Raw genomic sequence first — 18,792 nt, 5'->3', positions numbered from 1 at the left:
TCAGTAGAGGCTCACAAGAGGCGGAGCCAGACTCGCCCACTCATTTAGGAGACTCGCCCCTTCTCCCAGACCGAGCCTGAGTGTCTCAGACCGTCTTCACTGAGCTTCCAGTGCAGAAGCAGAGCGGATTTCCCCCTGGACTCCCAGTCTGTCCGGTAAGTGGACAACAGCTCCAACAGTAAAAGTGCAGCTCATGTAAGTTCCTCTATAGCTCAGCTCCTCCATGTACTGAACAGAGAGGACGCCATGCAGGTCCTGCTGCAGAGGACCGGTCTCATCCAGCCAAAACAGGGGTTTTTCAGGGTTAAGAAATTAAAAATGGGCTGATATCAGCACAGGGAGACCAACTGCTGGAATCTGGAGACACTGGAGATGGAGAGACAGTTTGGAGGAGGAAAATTAGATGGATAATGAGTTTTGTCATTGAAACATGTTAGGATGGGCAGAGCTACACATCATACTGCATGCAGCCAGCAGAGGCGCTAGACCTGTGGTGGCTTCACTTTTTCTACAGCCAAGCACGGTTTAGCAAAAGGCCTAGGACAGTCGGCTTGGCGACATGTGGAGAAGGTTCTGTGGTCTGATGAGATGAAAATAGACCTCGTTGGGGTGATCACCTGACTAATATCACTCCTACCATGAAACATGGTGGTGATAGCATCATGCTCTAGGGCTGCTTCTCTGGTAACACTGCTAACGATTTAAGGACATCTTTAAGAAGGCCTCCTCCAGAGAACTCCCACCTCAGACTAGGGCGAAGGTTCAACACAGGAGGGACTTTAAGGCAAGTCTCTGAATCTCCCGAAGTAAATCGATCAAAGCTCAGACCCATCAAACATCTGTGGAGGAACCTGAAGACAGCAGTTCATAGATCACAGAGCCGGAGAGGATCTGCCATGAAGAATGAGGCAGTTCACAAAACAGCTGCAGAAAGAGATCTCAGTAACGTGTCTGAATCCACCGTACACACACATGACCCTATGACCTCCTGACCTTGTGTAAAAGTGTGTGTGTGTGTACCTGGTTGTGTGTGTGTAACTGCTGGTTTTCTCTCTGGCACTGCTGTAGGGCTTGTCTCTCCGCCTCTAGGGCCTGGGCCAGGTGGGCGTTTTCCAGGCATTTCTGAGAATACTGCTCAGATAAGACCTCCAACTCACGGTGAATCGACTGAAGCTCCTCTCTGCAAAAAACACACACACACACACACACGGCTTTGGTTAGTCTTGCATAAGAATTTATATATAGCTTGTGCTTCCACTCACTGGCCACTTTATTAGAAACACCTACAACCCATGGTTTCTGACCATAGGACTGTTGTTGACCAGGTATAATTGGTAACATTGGTGTGTGTGTGTGTGTGTGTGTGTGTGTGTGTACACTCACTCATACTGCATGCGCAGCTGTTCGATGTCTGCACTGACTCCACTCAGTTGTGCACGCTGGGATTTCTCCAGCTCCTCACGATGAGCGTTCTTCATCGCCTCAATTGCTAAACACACACACACACACACACACACACACACACACAAAACATAATCGATTATAGTTGTTTTATGTGAATAAATTAGTCGGTCTAAAGCTCTTTTGTCCAGATGTCCAGGTCTTGGTCTAGGTGTTCTCTAGTCCTGCTCTGATGTTTCCTCCTTGCTCCCCTTCCACGAAGATCAAAGGTGTCTGTTCTCTATCTGATGGGAGATGCTGTGAGCAGAGAGCTTCCTGTAGATCCTGTGAGGGGATTTTAGGACAGTTGGAGTCTTCTTCACTCATCTTGAGGTTCCGCTGGTCTGCTGCTGGGCTGATCTTGCTGGGACGGTCTGATCTGGTCATGTTGGTCAGCTGTTCCTCTTGTAGATGATTTAGTGGACGGTGGAACAGCGGCTGATCTCTAACTGTATTGAGATCTGTTTAAACCCCTTTCATCTACAGACTCCTCTGCACCTCCACCCTTCTTTCTGAAGGCCTCAGAGAGCTCTCTGGATCTGGTACAATTAAAAATGAACCTTTTGGCTCTATGCCTCAATCCAGGCAGTTGGGGAGTTGGAGAGAAGGTGGGGTGGTGGTCATCCAACATCCTGACCTCACTACCGCTCTTGTGGCTGAATGCAATCAGATTCTCACAGCAATGATTTCAGAAGAAGCAGTGAAAGAGCAGGTGCATCAGTACTTTAGTGCATATGGTGTGTTCATTACCAGCTATGGTGGCGTTAGTCTCCTCCTCCAGCAGCCTCTCTCTCTCCTCCAGCAGCTTGTTGATCTCGCGCTGATGCTGACGCTGAAGGTCCTCGATTACCTTCTGATGGGTCTCCTCCATCGCCGCGAAGCCGCGCTCACACGTCTCCTAAACACACACACACACACACACACACACACACACACACACACAATAGAGACCCACACATGTACAAGCAGCACGTTAGTTACAGTGCCTTGAGTGGAGTGTAATCTCAGACTGCCCTGACGGTAGATGATTGTGAAGCTCATGCAGGACTGAACAGCAAGTGAGCAAGTTCATACAGGTGAGAGTGTGCAAGAGTGCTTAAGAGTGCGCGAGAGTGCACAAGAGCGACGGTGGCTATGAGCACTAGCCAGGTGCATTTTCTGGAACATGCTGTTAGTATAACAGCTCAGAAACGGATATCAACACCACTTAAAAGGGTGAAAAAGGTCTACAGGCTTGCTGATGATGGTGTCACTACATGTCCAAATGTTTGTGGACACCCTTTCTAATGAATGCATTCAGCTACTTTAAGCTGCACCTATTGCTGACACAGATGTGCAAATGCACACACACAGCTTGTCTAGTCCCTGTAGAGAAGAAGTACTGCCAATAGAATAGGACTCTCTGGAGCAGATCAACATCATGACCCTATTGGCTCCATGCTGCCTAATAATGCCAGGCGTAGGCTAGAGGGGTATAAAGCCCCCCAGCATTGAGGAGCTGTGGAGCAGTGGAGGAACTGTGTTCTCTGGAATGATGGTGGAGGAGCTCCATCCAGTGCAATCAAATCCTCATCTAATATTATGTAATAAGTATTATGGTCTGATACGGTTATTCAGATATTATTGTTAATGCTGGCAGCTATATCCTACCTGTACTTCCTGCTGGGAGCCTTTACAGCTGTGCAGCTTTTAGCAGATCAGATAATCCTAAACCTACAGTTTTCTCCAGCCAGCTGCACCTATAAATACTGTATATGCTTGGGTAGGACAGCAGAAAACTGGTGTAACAAGCTATGTTGATCATCAGAGGAGAATAATGCACCTGCCTCGGCAAACAGCAGGATTACCTCCGTGCACATCTGGCTTGTGACTGATGTGTGTGCAGTAATAGTAACGGAAGGCATGAGAGCTATGATAACTAATGTAAACAGCAGAGCAGTTGGAACCACAATAGCCAGGTTTTTACCCAATTATTTAAAAGCAACACTGAGCTGTAAACTAACAGACTCATAATACTGGATCAGTAACTGTGGAGCAGGTAAGGCTAGGTCCTGCACTACTGTAGCATTTGTCCTCAGTCCTCAAAATTTGGCTTTCTTGACAGAGTCAACCAGTTCTCATCAGGTTAGCTTGATTTGGGGGCTTTTGAGAAGAATAGTCCAGGCACAGGCATCTGCATCAAGTCCATTTACAACTAACTCAGATTCTGTTTGTAAAGAAAAATCACTTGAGTGGTTGGAAACACGGCAACTGCGACCCAAAAGCTAAACCTGCTCTGCAGAGAGTGACTACAGGATCTACAACCATGAGAGTGTGACTGTAAAGCAGGAACGAGAAGGTTCTGGAGGTTCCTGCACAGTTTTGTGGTTTTCCACGAGCAGACCTGATTCACCTCACCTGTTGAGGTTCACCTGTCAGGTTTAGTGAATGTGTTGAAGCAGGGAAATCAGAAAACTGTGCTGGACTCAAGCCCTTAGTTGTTAAGGGTACTGGAACTAAAAGAGTTGCAGGAGTTACCTCCAGTGGAGGAGGAGGTTCAAGAATGATTGTTGATTTCAGAGATTGGAACCAATTAATCAACAGGACCAGAACTGCTGAGTAAATAAACGTCAGGTTTGTTTTCATCAGCAAATCACTGACCTCTCAAATCGGCCAATCAATCAATCATTTTAACCACTGCAACCCAAATGATTAAGAAAATTCGACAGACACGTAGAAGACTTCAGAGGCGACGGTTTGAACCTTGAGGCTGTCGAAGTCTCTCTGGTATTTATCTCTCAGGCTGGCCACATCTCCCTCTGGTGGCTTGTTTTCCAGTTCGTCACGCATGCTACTCATCTGTTGCTCCAACTCCTGCACCCGGTCTCTCAGCACCGACATCGAGTCCCTGCTTACATCCTGCTCAGGCCCATCCCCTTCCTCCATAGGGCAGGACTCTCGTGCCTCTTCTGCGCAAGGCCGGTGCAGATCCTCTTCTAAATTCTCGAATTTCTCCCCTAAAGTGCGGATGGTCTGGCTGTAACGGTCATGCAACTTCTGGATCTCCTCTTTGTGTACGCGTTCAAGCTCCTGAATCCTTCCTCTGAACTCCTGCTCCAGTTTGTGGATATGCTCCTCATGCCTAAGCTCGGCTCCCTCCACCTGCTGCAGCAGGGTTTCGAGCTTGCGCTGGCTCTCTGTGGCGCGTTCTGCCAGGGCCAGCTCACCGGCAGCTCTTTCTTGCTCTACTTGACTGAGTTCCTCTGCATGCCTCCTCTTGAGATCTTCCGTCTCGTCGCGGAACGCCTCGTCGAGTTGCGCCAGCCGCTCCCGCTGGTCCTGCAACTCTTGCAGCCGCAGTGCTGCCTCCTTTCGCAGCGTCCCATTTTCCTCTTGCAGGGAGCTCACGGTATTGGAGAAGCTAAGCCGCTCCTCATCCAAGCTACTCTGGTAGCGCTGGTGGATAGCTGCCACATGCTGGGCATGCTCCTGCACCAAGGACGCCATGCTGCGGCTGGTCTCCTGGCAATGCAAGAGCTCTCTCTGGTGGTCCGCTCGCAGCCGACAGGCAACATATGCCACCTGTGCCTGGATCAGAGCCTCATGCATGCAGAGGGGGCTGCACATTAAGACTCTTGTATCTTTGTGCCCCAGAAGTCCCTGGATTTCCCCTGCAAGTACCGAGTGAACTGTGCTGCTACCTTCCTTGCATGTCTTTTCGACCTGCTGGGACAGATGATGGAGAAGCTTTGCTTGTCTCTTCAGCTCAGCGATAAGACGCTTTCGCCCAGTCTGAAGCGACGAGGTTGAATCGGTACCGCAAGACTGCATGGCTCCTGCCAAATGCCTTTCTACAATTTCTTCAGCAAGACCGTGGGCTTCTTCCCTCTCAATCAACTCTGTGTAAGGGGCGAGTTCAGGAGGAGTGACGTCAGCAAGGGAGGCATCAGTAGCAACACCAAGCTCGTCACTGATATCCTGTGAGACCTTTGCATTGTTTAAAGCACCAAGTGCCTCTCTCACCACTGTGTCCCTTTGCAGTAAGGTCTCATTTACCTTGAACAAGTCCCTCTGAAGCTCCTCAAACCTGCCTTGGAAAGTGTGTTTCAGGTCCTGAAGGGAGTATGCAAGCTCAGCATTAATACAAGTGTTATCGATGATGTTCTGAGCTAGAACACCGTCTCCTAGTGACTGAACATTGTCTGATCTTTCCACAGGGGTACATTCCTGTTGGAACAGGTGTTCCCGCAGTTCGTCCACCAGTTTGCTCTCTAGCATGAGCTTTCTCACAAGAATGTCTGTGTAAACTATTGAAAGGCAGCCTTGGTGGCTCTTTTTTAGGTTTTCTGCATCCCTGTTTATCTCACTGAGGCTTTGCATTAGACCGGATTTTGGATCCTCAAGAGAAAATGCCATCTTCTCCAAAACGATCCCCTCAAAGGCTAACATTCTGGCAAACATCTGTATCATAGACTCTGGGCTGCAGGAGGTAAGAGGAACATCACTTGTGGTGTCATCCTGCATCATGTGAAAGGTAGCGTTAACCAGGTCTTTCTCAATGTCTGCTAGGGCTCGGACCTGTGCTTCTGCACTGCTGTCTTCACCCTGACAGCTGAGGATCTTCTTAACCCTTACCCTGCAGGACTCTACACAAGCCAGAGCCTTCTTGTACTCTACACTGGTACGACTAGCCTGTGCATCTTTGTCCCAACAGGACAGGGATTTGCCATCAGGTACATCCTGCTCTGGTTCAGCACAGGTATCACCACCGCTTGCCTCCACAGGCTCGCTGTTCCCAGGCTGCTCTTGTTGACTTTGTATCTTTGCAGTGATCTCCCTCAACTTCTCCTCAGTGTCCTTAAGCTTGGACTCCAGTGCGTGGATGATGGACATGAATTTCTCAGTGTCACTACAATACTGAAATGAGCTGTCGCTCACTACACTGATGTCCTGGGTGAAATCGTGGGTGAGGTCTCCGTCCCCTGGGAGATTTGGGCTTGTCTCTTGTATGAGGTCCTGACTCATCTCTTGAGTTACATCCAGGGAACTGTTATCCATCTGAAACCGGTCAATTCCTTGGGACTGGTGGTATTTTTGGCACTGAATGTTAGAGAAACGAATTCTCTGACGCTTGGCAAGAGAAACTTCCGTTTCTGAGCTGCTTCTTGTAAGAGTTAAAGAGGAAGAGGTGTTGGAAAAGGTGACGTCTCGTTCCATCTCCTTCTCCAGAGTCTCGAGCACATTCTCCTGAGAGCTGCAACGGTCCATCCTGAGATCGGCATATCCCAATCGCAGAGCGTCAAGGTGTTGTTCAAGTTCAGCAATCCGATCCTCCGCCACCGCCAGCTTAGCCTTCAGCTGTTTTTCTGCCTCACAGGGCTCCACCTCCCCACGCCCCATCTGTTTGAGAAGGTCCTCCCTTGCCTGCAGACGAAGTTCGGTTTCCTCAAGGCTGCTCCCCAGTGCGGCCATCTTGATGAAGGCTTCATTGAGGTCCTGCTCCTTCTGCCTCACCAACTGCTCGTACAGCTCCTTCGTCTGCCGCACCTCTTCCTCCTTTTCCCTCAGCACACGGCTGATCTTCGCAAACTCCTCCGAGACGCGCTCGTACGAGCTCTCCAAGGAATAGTAGTCTGCCTCCTCCGTCTTCAGGCGCTCCTGCAGTTTTCCCACCTCTCTGTCTGCCTCAGCAATCTGGTTAACCAATTCCTGGCAGCGGCACGTGAGGTGATCCCGCTCTTCCTCCAACCTTTGGACACTTTCCCGCAGGGTTTCCACCATGTCTGCCTGCTCACTCAGCTGTTGTTGCAGATGCAGCACCTCCACCTTCACTTCTGACCCCATGACCCGGTCCCCATTTCCTCTGAGCAGTACATCCACTTGTTCCTGCACCTCCTGCAACTGCTCTTCAACCTCACGATTCTTCTCCTCTGACTCGGCAAGCCTGCGGGTCAGTCCTTGCCGCTCCCGCTCATGTTTCTCCTCCAGGCTACGTTGCTCCTTCCTCTCCCGTTCTTCCCTTAGAGCCTGCGCTTCCTCCGTGGCAATGAGACGACCGGTAACCTCGGTGAGCTTCTCCTGCAGCCTGTGCACTTCCTTGCGCTGGTCCCTTTGCAGGGCCTGCTGGCGTTCCAGCAGCCTCAGGGCCTGGGTCTTCTCCAGCAGACTAGCTTCTACATCCCGGAGTCGCTCCTCACTATCGCGAAGCTGCGCTCGCAAAGTCGCCTCGTTTCTGGTCCACTCTTCCTCGTGCTCGCGGCAGCGTCCCTGCTCCAGCTTCAGCTCGCTGCGCATTCGGGCCACCGCCTGCTCGCTTGCAACAATCTCTGCCATGGCAGAAGCTAGCTTAGCCTGCAAAGCCTCTATCTCGGTCTCGTGATGGCCGATCACATCCTGAGCCGCGCTGTAGCTCCGTCTCAAGGTGGTGACCTGCTGATTGGCCAGATCGTGCTTCCGTCGCTGGGATTCCAGCTCCGTCTTCAGATCCTGGTTTAGCTTAGTAAGATGCTGCCATGGCACTTGGTGAGGGGAGGAAGAAGTGGTGGAGTCAGATGAAGGCTGTCCTGGTGCAGAGGCACTCTTTAAGAGATCAAGAGGACAGTGTGATTAGTGGTAGCGGTAGACCTGGAGGGCTCCGTCTCTGGGGCTGCTGCTAGGACGCCGAGGTTTTGATATGCGTTTGGTCTATTTTGAAAAACCCAAGCTTTCTACTGTGCTTTTTTTCACATTACAAGATGGAAAATGGATGGAGTGTTCCATACAGGGACAATGACACTAATAAATTAACAGATTATAAAAGGAAATTGTGAAAAATGTGTGTCTCTTAAAAAGGAAACACAGCTAAAAAGCATTTGAACAGCTCACAGAATGACAACTACCTAAAAGGATCACAAAAAGGAAACAGAAACCCATGTGTGAAGGATGTGGTATAGAACTGATGAGGACGAGACGACATAAGAAGAGAAAAAGAGTAGGAACACAACTGAAAATGCAAAACACTGATTCAAAAGCCATGCAAACAAAAACTAAACAAAGGTGAGTGGAGAAAAGACACGAGCGAAAAAGCACAGCTGGAAGCTTGTTTACAATTCACAATAAATCTTACAATATAAAACTAGCATTTCAACCCAAACCCAGTCAGAGCCCAGAGAGAGAGAGACTCCACAGAGTGATTAGTAAACACACATGCCAGGAGCACACCTTTCATGCAGTCAGGTCAGTGTAGCTCCTTACACAGAGCCACAACTCCCCGAATTCTTACTGCGTGATGCATATTAGTCAAGCGAATCTTACAAAACCTCGCAGTAAATGAGGTTTGTGGTTCAGGCTGAAGGAGGGTTATGTGTAATTAAAGGAACTCGACATTAGAAAAGGGTTTAAATTCCCAAACCAAGATATTCTTCTTAACCACAGTCAAAATAATGTCCAATTTAATACTAATAATAATCAAATTAAGAGTTAATAACTGTACATAATAAATTCTAATACAAATAACTTAAAAATATACAAATATTAGGTCAAAAAACATCTACTGTCTAGTGTTAAATATTTATATATGGCTCATTATTGTAAACGTTAATAAAACAATTTCTGATTATTGATTATATAATGTCAAATTTAATACTACTACTGATAAAATTACATTTGATTATTCAAATGTTTGTAATCACGGTCCCAAACTTTTCAATGAAGGAAAATCTACTCGTTTGCAGATAAAGGTATAAAATAATTTGAATATGGGACTCCCACTTATTATTACTTTCAGGTGATCAATGGCAGTAACTAAAACATTAGGAGTTAAGAACTGTACAAAATAAGTTCTAATACAAATAACTTAAAAATATACAAATATTAGGTCAAGTAACATCTGCTGTCTAGTGTTAAATATTTAAATATTCATATATATCAAACCATTTCTGATTATTGATTAAATGTCTGAACTCTGGTGTATGTTCATTTTCATTGGTGCTCCTATGTTACTCCACAGCCCTGAGAAACATGTGCTGCAGCATACCGTCCTCCACAGTGCGTTACCTGTAACACATATCCCTCCCGTGCACTCTGCTCTCGTCCACGGGCGTCCTGCAGCTGCTCCTGCAGGAGGCTGTTCTGCTCCTGCAGCCTCACCAACTCTCTCTGCGTCTGCCCCAACTGCAAAGCAACCAAACAGGAGTCGTACTCTCTCTACTCCCGACACACCTCACTCCAATCAGCCAGGGAAACAACCACGCCCTTGTGTGGTTTGGGGTTTGATGGTTGTAATTGGATGGTTTGGGGTTTGATGGTTGGGGGTTTGATGGTTGGGGGTTTGATGGTTGGGGGTTTGATGGTTGTAATTGGATGGTTTGGGGTTTGATGGTTGTAATTGGATGGTTTGGGGTTTGATGGTTGGGATTGTATAAATTGGGGTCAGATGGTTGGAATTGGATGGTTGGGATTGTGTGAACTGGGGTTTGAAGGTTAGGATGGTGCGGTTTGATGTTTTATGGTTTAATAGTTTAAAATGGATGGGTATGTATTTTTCTAAATACAGGAAATGTAGGTATCAAAAAAGAAAATAACCCCCTCATTAAGTAATTTCCACTTATTCCTTAAAAAAGAAAACCGGGCAGTCAGATATTTACAATATCTGACATATATAATATATTTTAATACATATATAGATTTTTTAAATGGATGAAGTGAATGATGCACCAGTTTAAGCCTCTTAAAACACTTCAAACAGAAATCCAAAAGTCCCAAAAACCTCTTTCACCTCTTTGTCCAGAATGGCAGCGAGCTCTTGCGGGGGTATCCTGTCTCCAGCAGAGAGGGGGGCAGGGCTACCGGTGATTGGCACTTGCTTTTCTTCTCGGAGAGGCGTGGTCTCCACCTGATGCCACCTTTGTTCGATTTCCACTTGTACATCAGGATTATGATTGGCTGTTTGAGCTCCACTGGCCACTCCCACAGAGACAGCGTTGTCTACATCCATCCTCCCGTGATCCTTCAGGACGTCAGAGGGGGGCTTACACTGACCATCAGCAACTGTGGTCCCGCCCACAGTTGTCGTGGGAGGAAGGGGCGACGAAGGATGAAAGCAGCGGCGTTGATCCTGGCCACGTTTTGTACACTCCTCTTCCACTTCCTCTTCCTGCCGAAGTAACCTCCTGTCAGAGGGGGCCGGGCCAGGAGCGGAGAGGGACGAGGACGTCTGTGGAGAGGAAGTGCTGGACACTGGAGACGAAGCGGACGAGGAGAGGGAGGACGGAGAGGAGGCAGAGCTGACGTCTAATGTGTCTGCTCTCTCCCTTGCTGGCCCCACCTTCTCCTGTCCAGGGCGAAACTCCGCCCAGTCAAAGGTTTTGGACCTTCCCTCTCGTCTGCGCTCACGGACTCTGGTCTTACGCTGCTCGGGAGGTGGGGCGGAGTCACTTATGACCTCACATGACCTCTGGATTTCAACCTTAGGGCTGTGCGAAGTTTGGGAGACATCAGGGGTCGGCTGGGTCAAGTCCAAAGTGGCCCTGGCTTTGGCCTGCTCCTCTGGAAGAGAACTGGGAATGGGGAGGAGGGGAGGGGGGTGTTAAAAGCAACATACACAAAAAGCACTCATACACTTAAAGGAACGTTTATCTACAGTTATAATAAATCTATACACAGTTCACACTCTATACACAATTGAGTCAATCAGCCAAGACGTGTTTATAGCTATGATGCTAATGTAGCTAACAAGTAACAGAATATTTAAAATATTAAATACAGGGTCAAAACAGCCATAGATCCACTTAGATGATTAATTTAGTGCTGCTGAAAGTTCCAAAAAGTCTTTAAACTTGCCAAGGCAAGACCTCTTAGCTTCCTGCTGGTGATCATGATGGACTACAGCGGGTCGCTTCTCTACCAGCAGGGCCAGGTTAAACTTCCAGAATAAATCTAGTGCTGATGAAAGATGTATGATGTCACTCAATCTGACCCAGAAAACCAACAGGCAATAAAACCCAATACTGCCATGACCTTCTTTCCCATGATGAGCGATGTTATTCCACTTATTATTTGATGGTAGATACTGTACATCGGCTGTGGTGAGATCTATCAGCTACTATGACGATATTTTAGTCTTCTTCACTCATCCTGAGGTTCTGCTGTTGGTCTGATCTTGCTTGGACGGTCTGATCTGGTCATGTTGGTCAGATGTTCCTCTTGTAGATGATTTAGTGGACGGTGGAACAGCGGCTGATCTCCAACTGTTCTGAGATCTGTTCAAACCCCTTCCATCTGCAGACTCCTCTCCAACATCTCCACTCTTCTTTCTGAAAGCCTCAGAGAGCTCTCTGGATCTGACCATGGTGATCTTCTTCACCCCTCACTTCAACCATCAATCAAGAGCAGACCAGACTAAACGTCTGAGGTTTAAATCAGACTCCAGACTCCTCCAGAATAATCCTCTCCAACCACGTTCTGATCATCTGCAGCTGATCTTCTGCTCCTGACTCTGATTCTGTCAGAATCAGGTGCATCAGCAAACATCCTGATCCTGATCAGCTGAACTTACAGGTAAGAGGGAACATGCATGTTTGTTTTTAACTGAAGAATGATATTAATGTAGGATTTCATAACACACACACACACACACACACACGTTAGTGCAACAGCAGTGAGGGAATAATACGAGCAGTGTGAGTGAGGGACAGGAATGTGTTAAAGCTATTTGTACACTGTGAGGCATGTTGTCTCTGTAAGACAGTGTGAGCAGGTCCTAAAAGAAGGAGCTTACGCAATACTATATTCTCACCCCTATAAGAGGAGGAGGGGACATTCCAGAATATGAGAGAGACGGCAAGGTGTCTACATCCCAGAAATATCCAGCATTCCTTCTAAAGGAGAAAGCCACAGCCTGACCCCCACCCCACAGACAAACACACGCAGAACTGTGAGGTAACACACCCCATAATAACTGAACCCAATCTGGGAACATACTCCCATCTGTCAGAACATCTAAACATCTCTATCCCACCAGATCTCCTTCCGTAAACTCATCCCAACTGCTGCTGTATTCCCCAGCGCTCCTCTAAACCCTCTTCAGCACTCCTCACTTCGCCGTTCTCTCTCCATGTCCTGCATGAAAGTTCAGAGCTCAGAGCAGCTCTGCATACAGGAGGACTCGCTCACGTCTTTCTGAAGGCCTCAGCGTGGAGCTCCTTCATGAGGTCATGTGCTTAATTTTAGCTGTTATGAGAGCTCCAGTACTGCAGGTGGCGCTATGACATTTTACGCTCATGTCAAAGATTATTAGAAGAGAACTGTGTGAGGTAAAGTAGCACTGACCTCTTTAGCACTGACCAATCTTAACCTTAACCTTAACAACCAAACAGCATCACCACTAGCCTACATATATACACCCATTAGCCTACATATATACACCCAAATACACCCAAACACACACACCTATACACCCACTAGCCTACATATACACCCATTAGCCTGCATATATACACCCATTAGCCTACATATACACCCATTAGCCTACATATATACACCCAAATACACCCATACACACACACACACACACACACACACACACATATATATATACACCCACTAGCCTACATATACACCCATTAGCCTGCATATATACACCCATTAGCCTGCATATATACACCCAAATACACCCATACACACACACACACACATATACACCCACTAGCCTACATAAACACCCATTAGCCTGCATATATACACCCTTTAGCCTGCATATATACACCCTTTAGCCTGCATATACACACCCAAATACACCCATACACACACACACCTATACACCCACTAGCCTGCATATACACCCATTAGCCTACATATATACACCCTTTAGCCTGCATATACACACCCAAATACACCCATACACACACACACCTATACACCCACTAGCCTGCATATACACCCATTAGCCTACATATATACACCCTTTAGCCTGCATATACACACCCAAATACACCCATACACACACACACCTATACACCCACTAGCCTGCATATACACCCATTAGCCTACATATATACACCCTTTAGCCTGCATATACACACCCAAATACACCCATACACACACACACCTATACACCCACTAGCCTGCATATACACCCATTAGCCTACATATATACACCCTTTAGCCTACATATACACACCCAAATACACCCATACACACACACACACACACCTATACACCCACTAGCCTGCATATACACCCATTAGCCTACATATATACACCCTTTAGCCTACATATACACACCCAAATACACCCATACACACACACACACACCTATACACCCACTAGCCTGCATATACACCCATTAGCCTGCATATATACACCCTTTAGCCTACATATACACACCCAAATACACCCATACACACACACACTTATACACCCACTAGCCTATACGCATATACACCCCATATATCAGATGCAACATTATCAACAGGAGGGAGAAGAAGTCTAGCCACCCACTCACAACAGCAACGTTAGCTAGCATTAGTGCTGAAAGTATAATTTTTTTGTATATATTTTTGTGTAATTAGTCCTAGGTGGTGAGACCAAGATGCTTTGCCATCTGCATCTGGAGTCTGAGAGAGGACAACTGGCCATGCTCTCTCTGGGTGGGTACATGGCTCCCTCCCACTGTGATGCTGGTCGGCACAGGCGACTGTTTGACGCATCAGAGCTGGAGATCCGGCGTATAGTCTCTCAAGTGATGCTGCACCAGCGGCAGTCTGAAAAGATGTGGTGCTTGTCCTCTCTCTCCTAATGTCGGGGGCATTGCAAGTGATTGGGGGAGTCCTTGAGTGGGTGAGTAAACTGGGTTATAAAAAATTATAAAATATAAAACAAATAATAAATAAATAAATAAAAACAGCATGATTTTTCTGAGCATACTGTAAATCATATTGGTGCCAAAAACATTACATTTTAATTAGTCCTGTTTAATTATTGTTTAATTAGTCCTGCATAATTAGTCCTGTTTATGTGCAGCAGCAGATGTAAATAACAATAATTGCTTTGGAGTGTTTAAAACCTGCCACAGCTGGTGCGTTCTGGGTGGCGAGTCCATCAGCAAGTGAAGGTAAAGGTGTACAGTGAAATTGTACCCATCTGTGGTAGTGAACACACACACACACACACACACACACACACACACACACTAGTGAACTAGGGGCAGTGAGCACACACACACCCGGAGCGGTGGGCAGCCAACTCCAGCGCCCGGGGAGCAGTTGAGGGTTAGACGCCTTGCTCAAGGGCACTTCAGCCGTGGATTGAGGAAGGAGTCAGCCTTCACTCCGCCCACCCTCAATTCTTACCTGCCGGTAGGATTCGAACCTGTGACCTTTTGGTCTCAAGCCCACCTCTTTAACCTTTAGGCCACGACTGCCTTAAATTAAGAAGCGTTTCAGGTGTTAGTCTACATATATAGTCTAAGAACACGTTAAATACAGACACAGCAACAGTAAATTTACAAGCACATTCAAGTTTATCAATTTTCTTTTTATAAAGATAATTAAGGTTAGGTCAAGTCAAAGGGTACAGCTTACTCTACACACAGGGAGCGAGGAGAAGTCTAGCCAACCACTCACAACAGCAAACACACTATTGGGACAGTCAGCACATTTAACTGAATCAGCTACTGTAAGTGTTGAAATTATGCTCATATATATATTTGAGTCTCGCCCTGATCTCGACCCTTTCCGCCCTCAGTCTCGCCCAAAACTCGACCCTTTCCGCCCTCAGTCTCACCCTAAACCCGACCCTTTCCGCCCTCAGTCTCACCCTAAACCCGACCCTTTCCGCCCTCAGTCTCACCCTAAACCCGACCCTTTCCGCCCTCAGTCTCACCCTAAACCCGACCCTTTCCGCCCTCAGTCTCGCCCTAAACCCGACCCTTTCCGCTCTCAGTCTCGCCCTAAACCCGACCCTTTCCGCTCTCAGTCCCGCCCTGATCTTGACCCTTTCCGCTCATGTGTGATTGCTGCCACTCAAAAATCTTGTATCTTCAAATAAGCAGCTATTCTGGAGCATTTCTATTGGCCCAACAACAACTGTCAGAGGGGAGGGACCATGATGATAAGTAATCAAACGATCTAACTGAGGAAGAGCATTACCAGGTACCCAAACAGGTCCCCGAACAGGTCCCCGAACAGGTCCCCTCCGGAATGTGTTATTCACTGATGGTAGATCAGTGACTGTCTAGACAGAGAGCATAAAGTCTATCCATTCACTCACAACAGCAACACCACCCTGTTGCAAGTTTATCTTTCCATGAGTGTGTGTGTTTGTGCGTGTTTATGTTTATGTAGGAGTGTGTGTGTGATGACTGGATGATTGACAACCTGATGGATGACTGTATGAATGGCCTTCAGAGATGAACTGCCAGACATCAATCAACGAGCACCACAATGAGCACACAGCGAGCTGCCAGGCATAGCTAAAAGATCACAGACAGCTATGGTGGAACACTCCAAACGACATCACTCAGCGCTGACATGACAGAACACACAGGTCAGAGTGAGAAAGAGAAGTTCCAACCTTGGTTTGAGAACAGAGAGTTTGAGAGAGACGTTTTTCCTGCAGCAGGAGAAGAAGGAGAGAGAACAGATGAAAGGTGGAGGACATTAAAGAGGAAAACAGCAGCACATCACTCTCTGTTTCAAATGATGGAATTTTGTCCTGGACTGGCAGAAGATAAGATCAGGACGAGCAGCAGAATCAGAGAAGGACACCTAAACCTCAGACCCTCATCAACAATGACTGTCAGCAACAGTGCTGTGGCAAAGGTCAAGTTCGGGACAGACGTGAGACCAGAACAGGACACATCTAAGCCTTTAAAATGACACCCACTTTAATCAGGATCTTGTTTTAGACCAGATCCTATCAACCTCTCCTAAAACTGACCCTTCTTGGACTTCTGTCTCTCACTGGATCTTTCACAGATTCAGCTTTGTCTTGGACTAGACCTTCAGGTCTCTGTCTAGGTTTAAACTCGACCAGACTGGACACTTCAATTTCTCACACTTTTCTAGACCTTTTCAAGTTTCTGTCTTGCCTCACCCTAAACTCGTCCCTTTCCGATCTCTGTCTCGCCCTGATCTCGACCCTTTCCACTTTTAGTCTCGCCCTAAACCCAACCCTCGAGCCTTTCCACCCTCAGTCTCGCCCTGATCTCAACCCTCGACCCTTTCCGCCCTCAGTCTCACCCTAACCTCGACCCTTTCCGCCCTCAGTCTCATCATGTATCAAATTCAGTCCTTATCGGATTTGGTTTTGTTGTACTGAGGCTCGGGGGATAGAGAGGGGAAACGTACCGGGTGACGTCAGGAGTGATGGTGGGACGCACACTCTTCATTATTGCCTGGATCCAGTTCCTCCGTATGCCCGACGTCATAGCAGACAGTGTGAACAGCCCCTCCTTACTCTGAGAGAGAGCGAGCGAGCGAGAGAGAGAGAGACAGAGAGACAAAATAAATTAATAATGAATTTTAAAAATGAATTTCTAATGAATGTTCATTAAACACTGGTTTAATTCAGCTGTGGTTTGTGTTGGTGAGCAGAGCTGAGAGTGTGCAGGACAGACAGCTGCTGGGGGGGGCTGGAGTCCTCGGGTCCCGTCTCTCACGTTTACCAATAGAGCTGCCCCATGCATTACCCGAAATCCCTTCACAGCTAAACTCAGCAAGGCTGTGATGTCACCCTGGACCAATCACAGGGTCCCTCACTAAACATGATGTCACACTAAACCAATCACTGAACATACTTGTGTTAAAGCTGCGTCTCAACACCAGAGAGGATGTTTAAAACATCTAAACAACATTCAGACATCTTTTCCACTCTGCCCCTCGCCCTCAGTGAGAGCGGGCTGCGGTTATATTTACTGAGTTATTAATTTCTGACACTAAACCCATGGTGTTATTGCGGAAGGCAGGAGACACGGCGCAATCCGCTATTCCTGACATCACTAAAATAAGCAGGAGTGCCAGGGAACCTTCAGCAACACACGGCCAAAATGATGGCACACACAGTCTGATAAACAACAACACCACAAACACCAAAAGCAGCCTGAAGAACATAACTCATGAAACCCTTAATACCAGTTAAAGAGGCAGAATGACTGAAAACCAGGTGTTCTTTACATTTCCAGAACAAGACTCACTGTCCTGCAGCGTGTAATGAATTTCCCAAAATGTAGCATTTGATCCAGGCCACACAGCTTATATGTCAAGTCAAGTCAGATTTATTAGTATAACTTTTTACAACTGCTGTCGTCACATAGCAGCTTTACATAATTAGTCATTAATAAAAGACAGAAAAAAAGAAGAAATAACGTAAGACATGAAGGATCAAAGACCCCCAGTGAGCCCCAACGGCGACAGTGGCAAGGAGAACCTCCCTCAGAGCTGGAGGAAGAAACCTTGGGAGGAACCAAGACTCACAAGGGGGACCCGACCCGTCCTCCTCTGATCAGAACTATTTATTAATTATTGATAAAAATGACCAAACCATCAATACTGTTGAACTGCTCTGATCATTATCATAATATAATAATCCTGGTGCAGATAGTTAACAGTGGTGATATTAATAGTGGCAGATAGTTAACAGTGGTGATATTAATAGTGGCAGATAGTTAATAGTGGTGATATTAATAGTGCAGATAGTTAAGAGTCCATTTAGGTTTGAACATGGTCATTAAACAGGTAGCAGTGGTAGGGGGGTGTGCCGCTGGTCTGGTATGGGTGGTGGTGGGCGGGTGGCCTGATGGACGGACTGGTAGGTGGCAGCTATATCCACCATATCTATTCTGATACCCATTTCCAGGACATTTCCACATCCATCCTTTCACATTTCATGTCCACCCATAAGTACCCATACTCATGCCCATGTCCATCCCCATCCAACCCCACTCTTCCTCACCTGTTCCAGTACCCATTTCCATGTCATCTCCATACCTATCCATATCCATTCCTACATTAATCCTTCCCAATCCCTATATGTACTCGCGCCCATGACCATTCCCATCTGCAGGAATTTTTTCAGCACCTCCCACCCAAGATCCAAAGCATTTCACCTTTGGATGGAATCTGGAGAGAATTTTTCCGCTCCGAGGTTCTGTCTTCTGTCAGGAGATATATGTGCTTGTATGTTAGGTGGTCTACAGGGAGATCTGATGACCTCATTGCTGCGACTGATGACAGATCTGACGAGGTCATTTGAGCTCTCGTGAGCGATGTCTCAAGCTCACAGCAGAACAGAGTTAGAGCCAACGATTTAACACCTCACTTTACATGCCTCAACCACGCTGGACAAATGTGCTCTGTCCATCAGAGGTCTGGACAACCAGAGACATTATCATCACTA

General features: G+C 47.1%; 1 protein-coding gene across 3 annotated transcripts in view; it reads right to left on the bottom strand.

Annotated features, from left to right (window-relative positions):
• The window catches only part of LOC140555870 (uncharacterized), a 41,481-nt gene that overhangs the window by 7,177 nt on the left and 15,512 nt on the right, over positions 1-18,792 (bottom strand). For 2 of the 3 annotated variants that reach the window (XM_072679202.1, XM_072679200.1), the window contains exons 6-13: positions 16,746-16,855; positions 15,970-16,008; positions 10,175-10,955; positions 9,454-9,570; positions 4,183-7,998; positions 2,191-2,338; positions 1,384-1,489; positions 1,021-1,180 (exon numbers count right to left, since the gene is read on the bottom strand). In XM_072679202.1, coding sequence (XP_072535303.1) covers positions 1,021-1,180; positions 1,384-1,489; positions 2,191-2,338; positions 4,183-7,998; positions 9,454-9,570; positions 10,175-10,955; positions 15,970-16,008; positions 16,746-16,855 — 5,277 coding nt within the window. The remainder of the gene's footprint in view (positions 1-1,020; positions 1,181-1,383; positions 1,490-2,190; positions 2,339-4,182; positions 7,999-9,453; positions 9,571-10,174; positions 10,956-15,969; positions 16,009-16,745; positions 16,856-18,792) is intronic. The other variant, XM_072679203.1, reaches the window with a different exon arrangement.

The sequence above is a fragment of the Salminus brasiliensis genome, chromosome 5 (genome assembly GCF_030463535.1).
Source record: "Salminus brasiliensis chromosome 5, fSalBra1.hap2, whole genome shotgun sequence".
In the NCBI taxonomy this organism is placed as follows: domain Eukaryota; kingdom Metazoa; phylum Chordata; class Actinopteri; order Characiformes; family Bryconidae; genus Salminus; species Salminus brasiliensis.
This window is presented reverse-complemented; position numbering and strand designations above follow the sequence as displayed.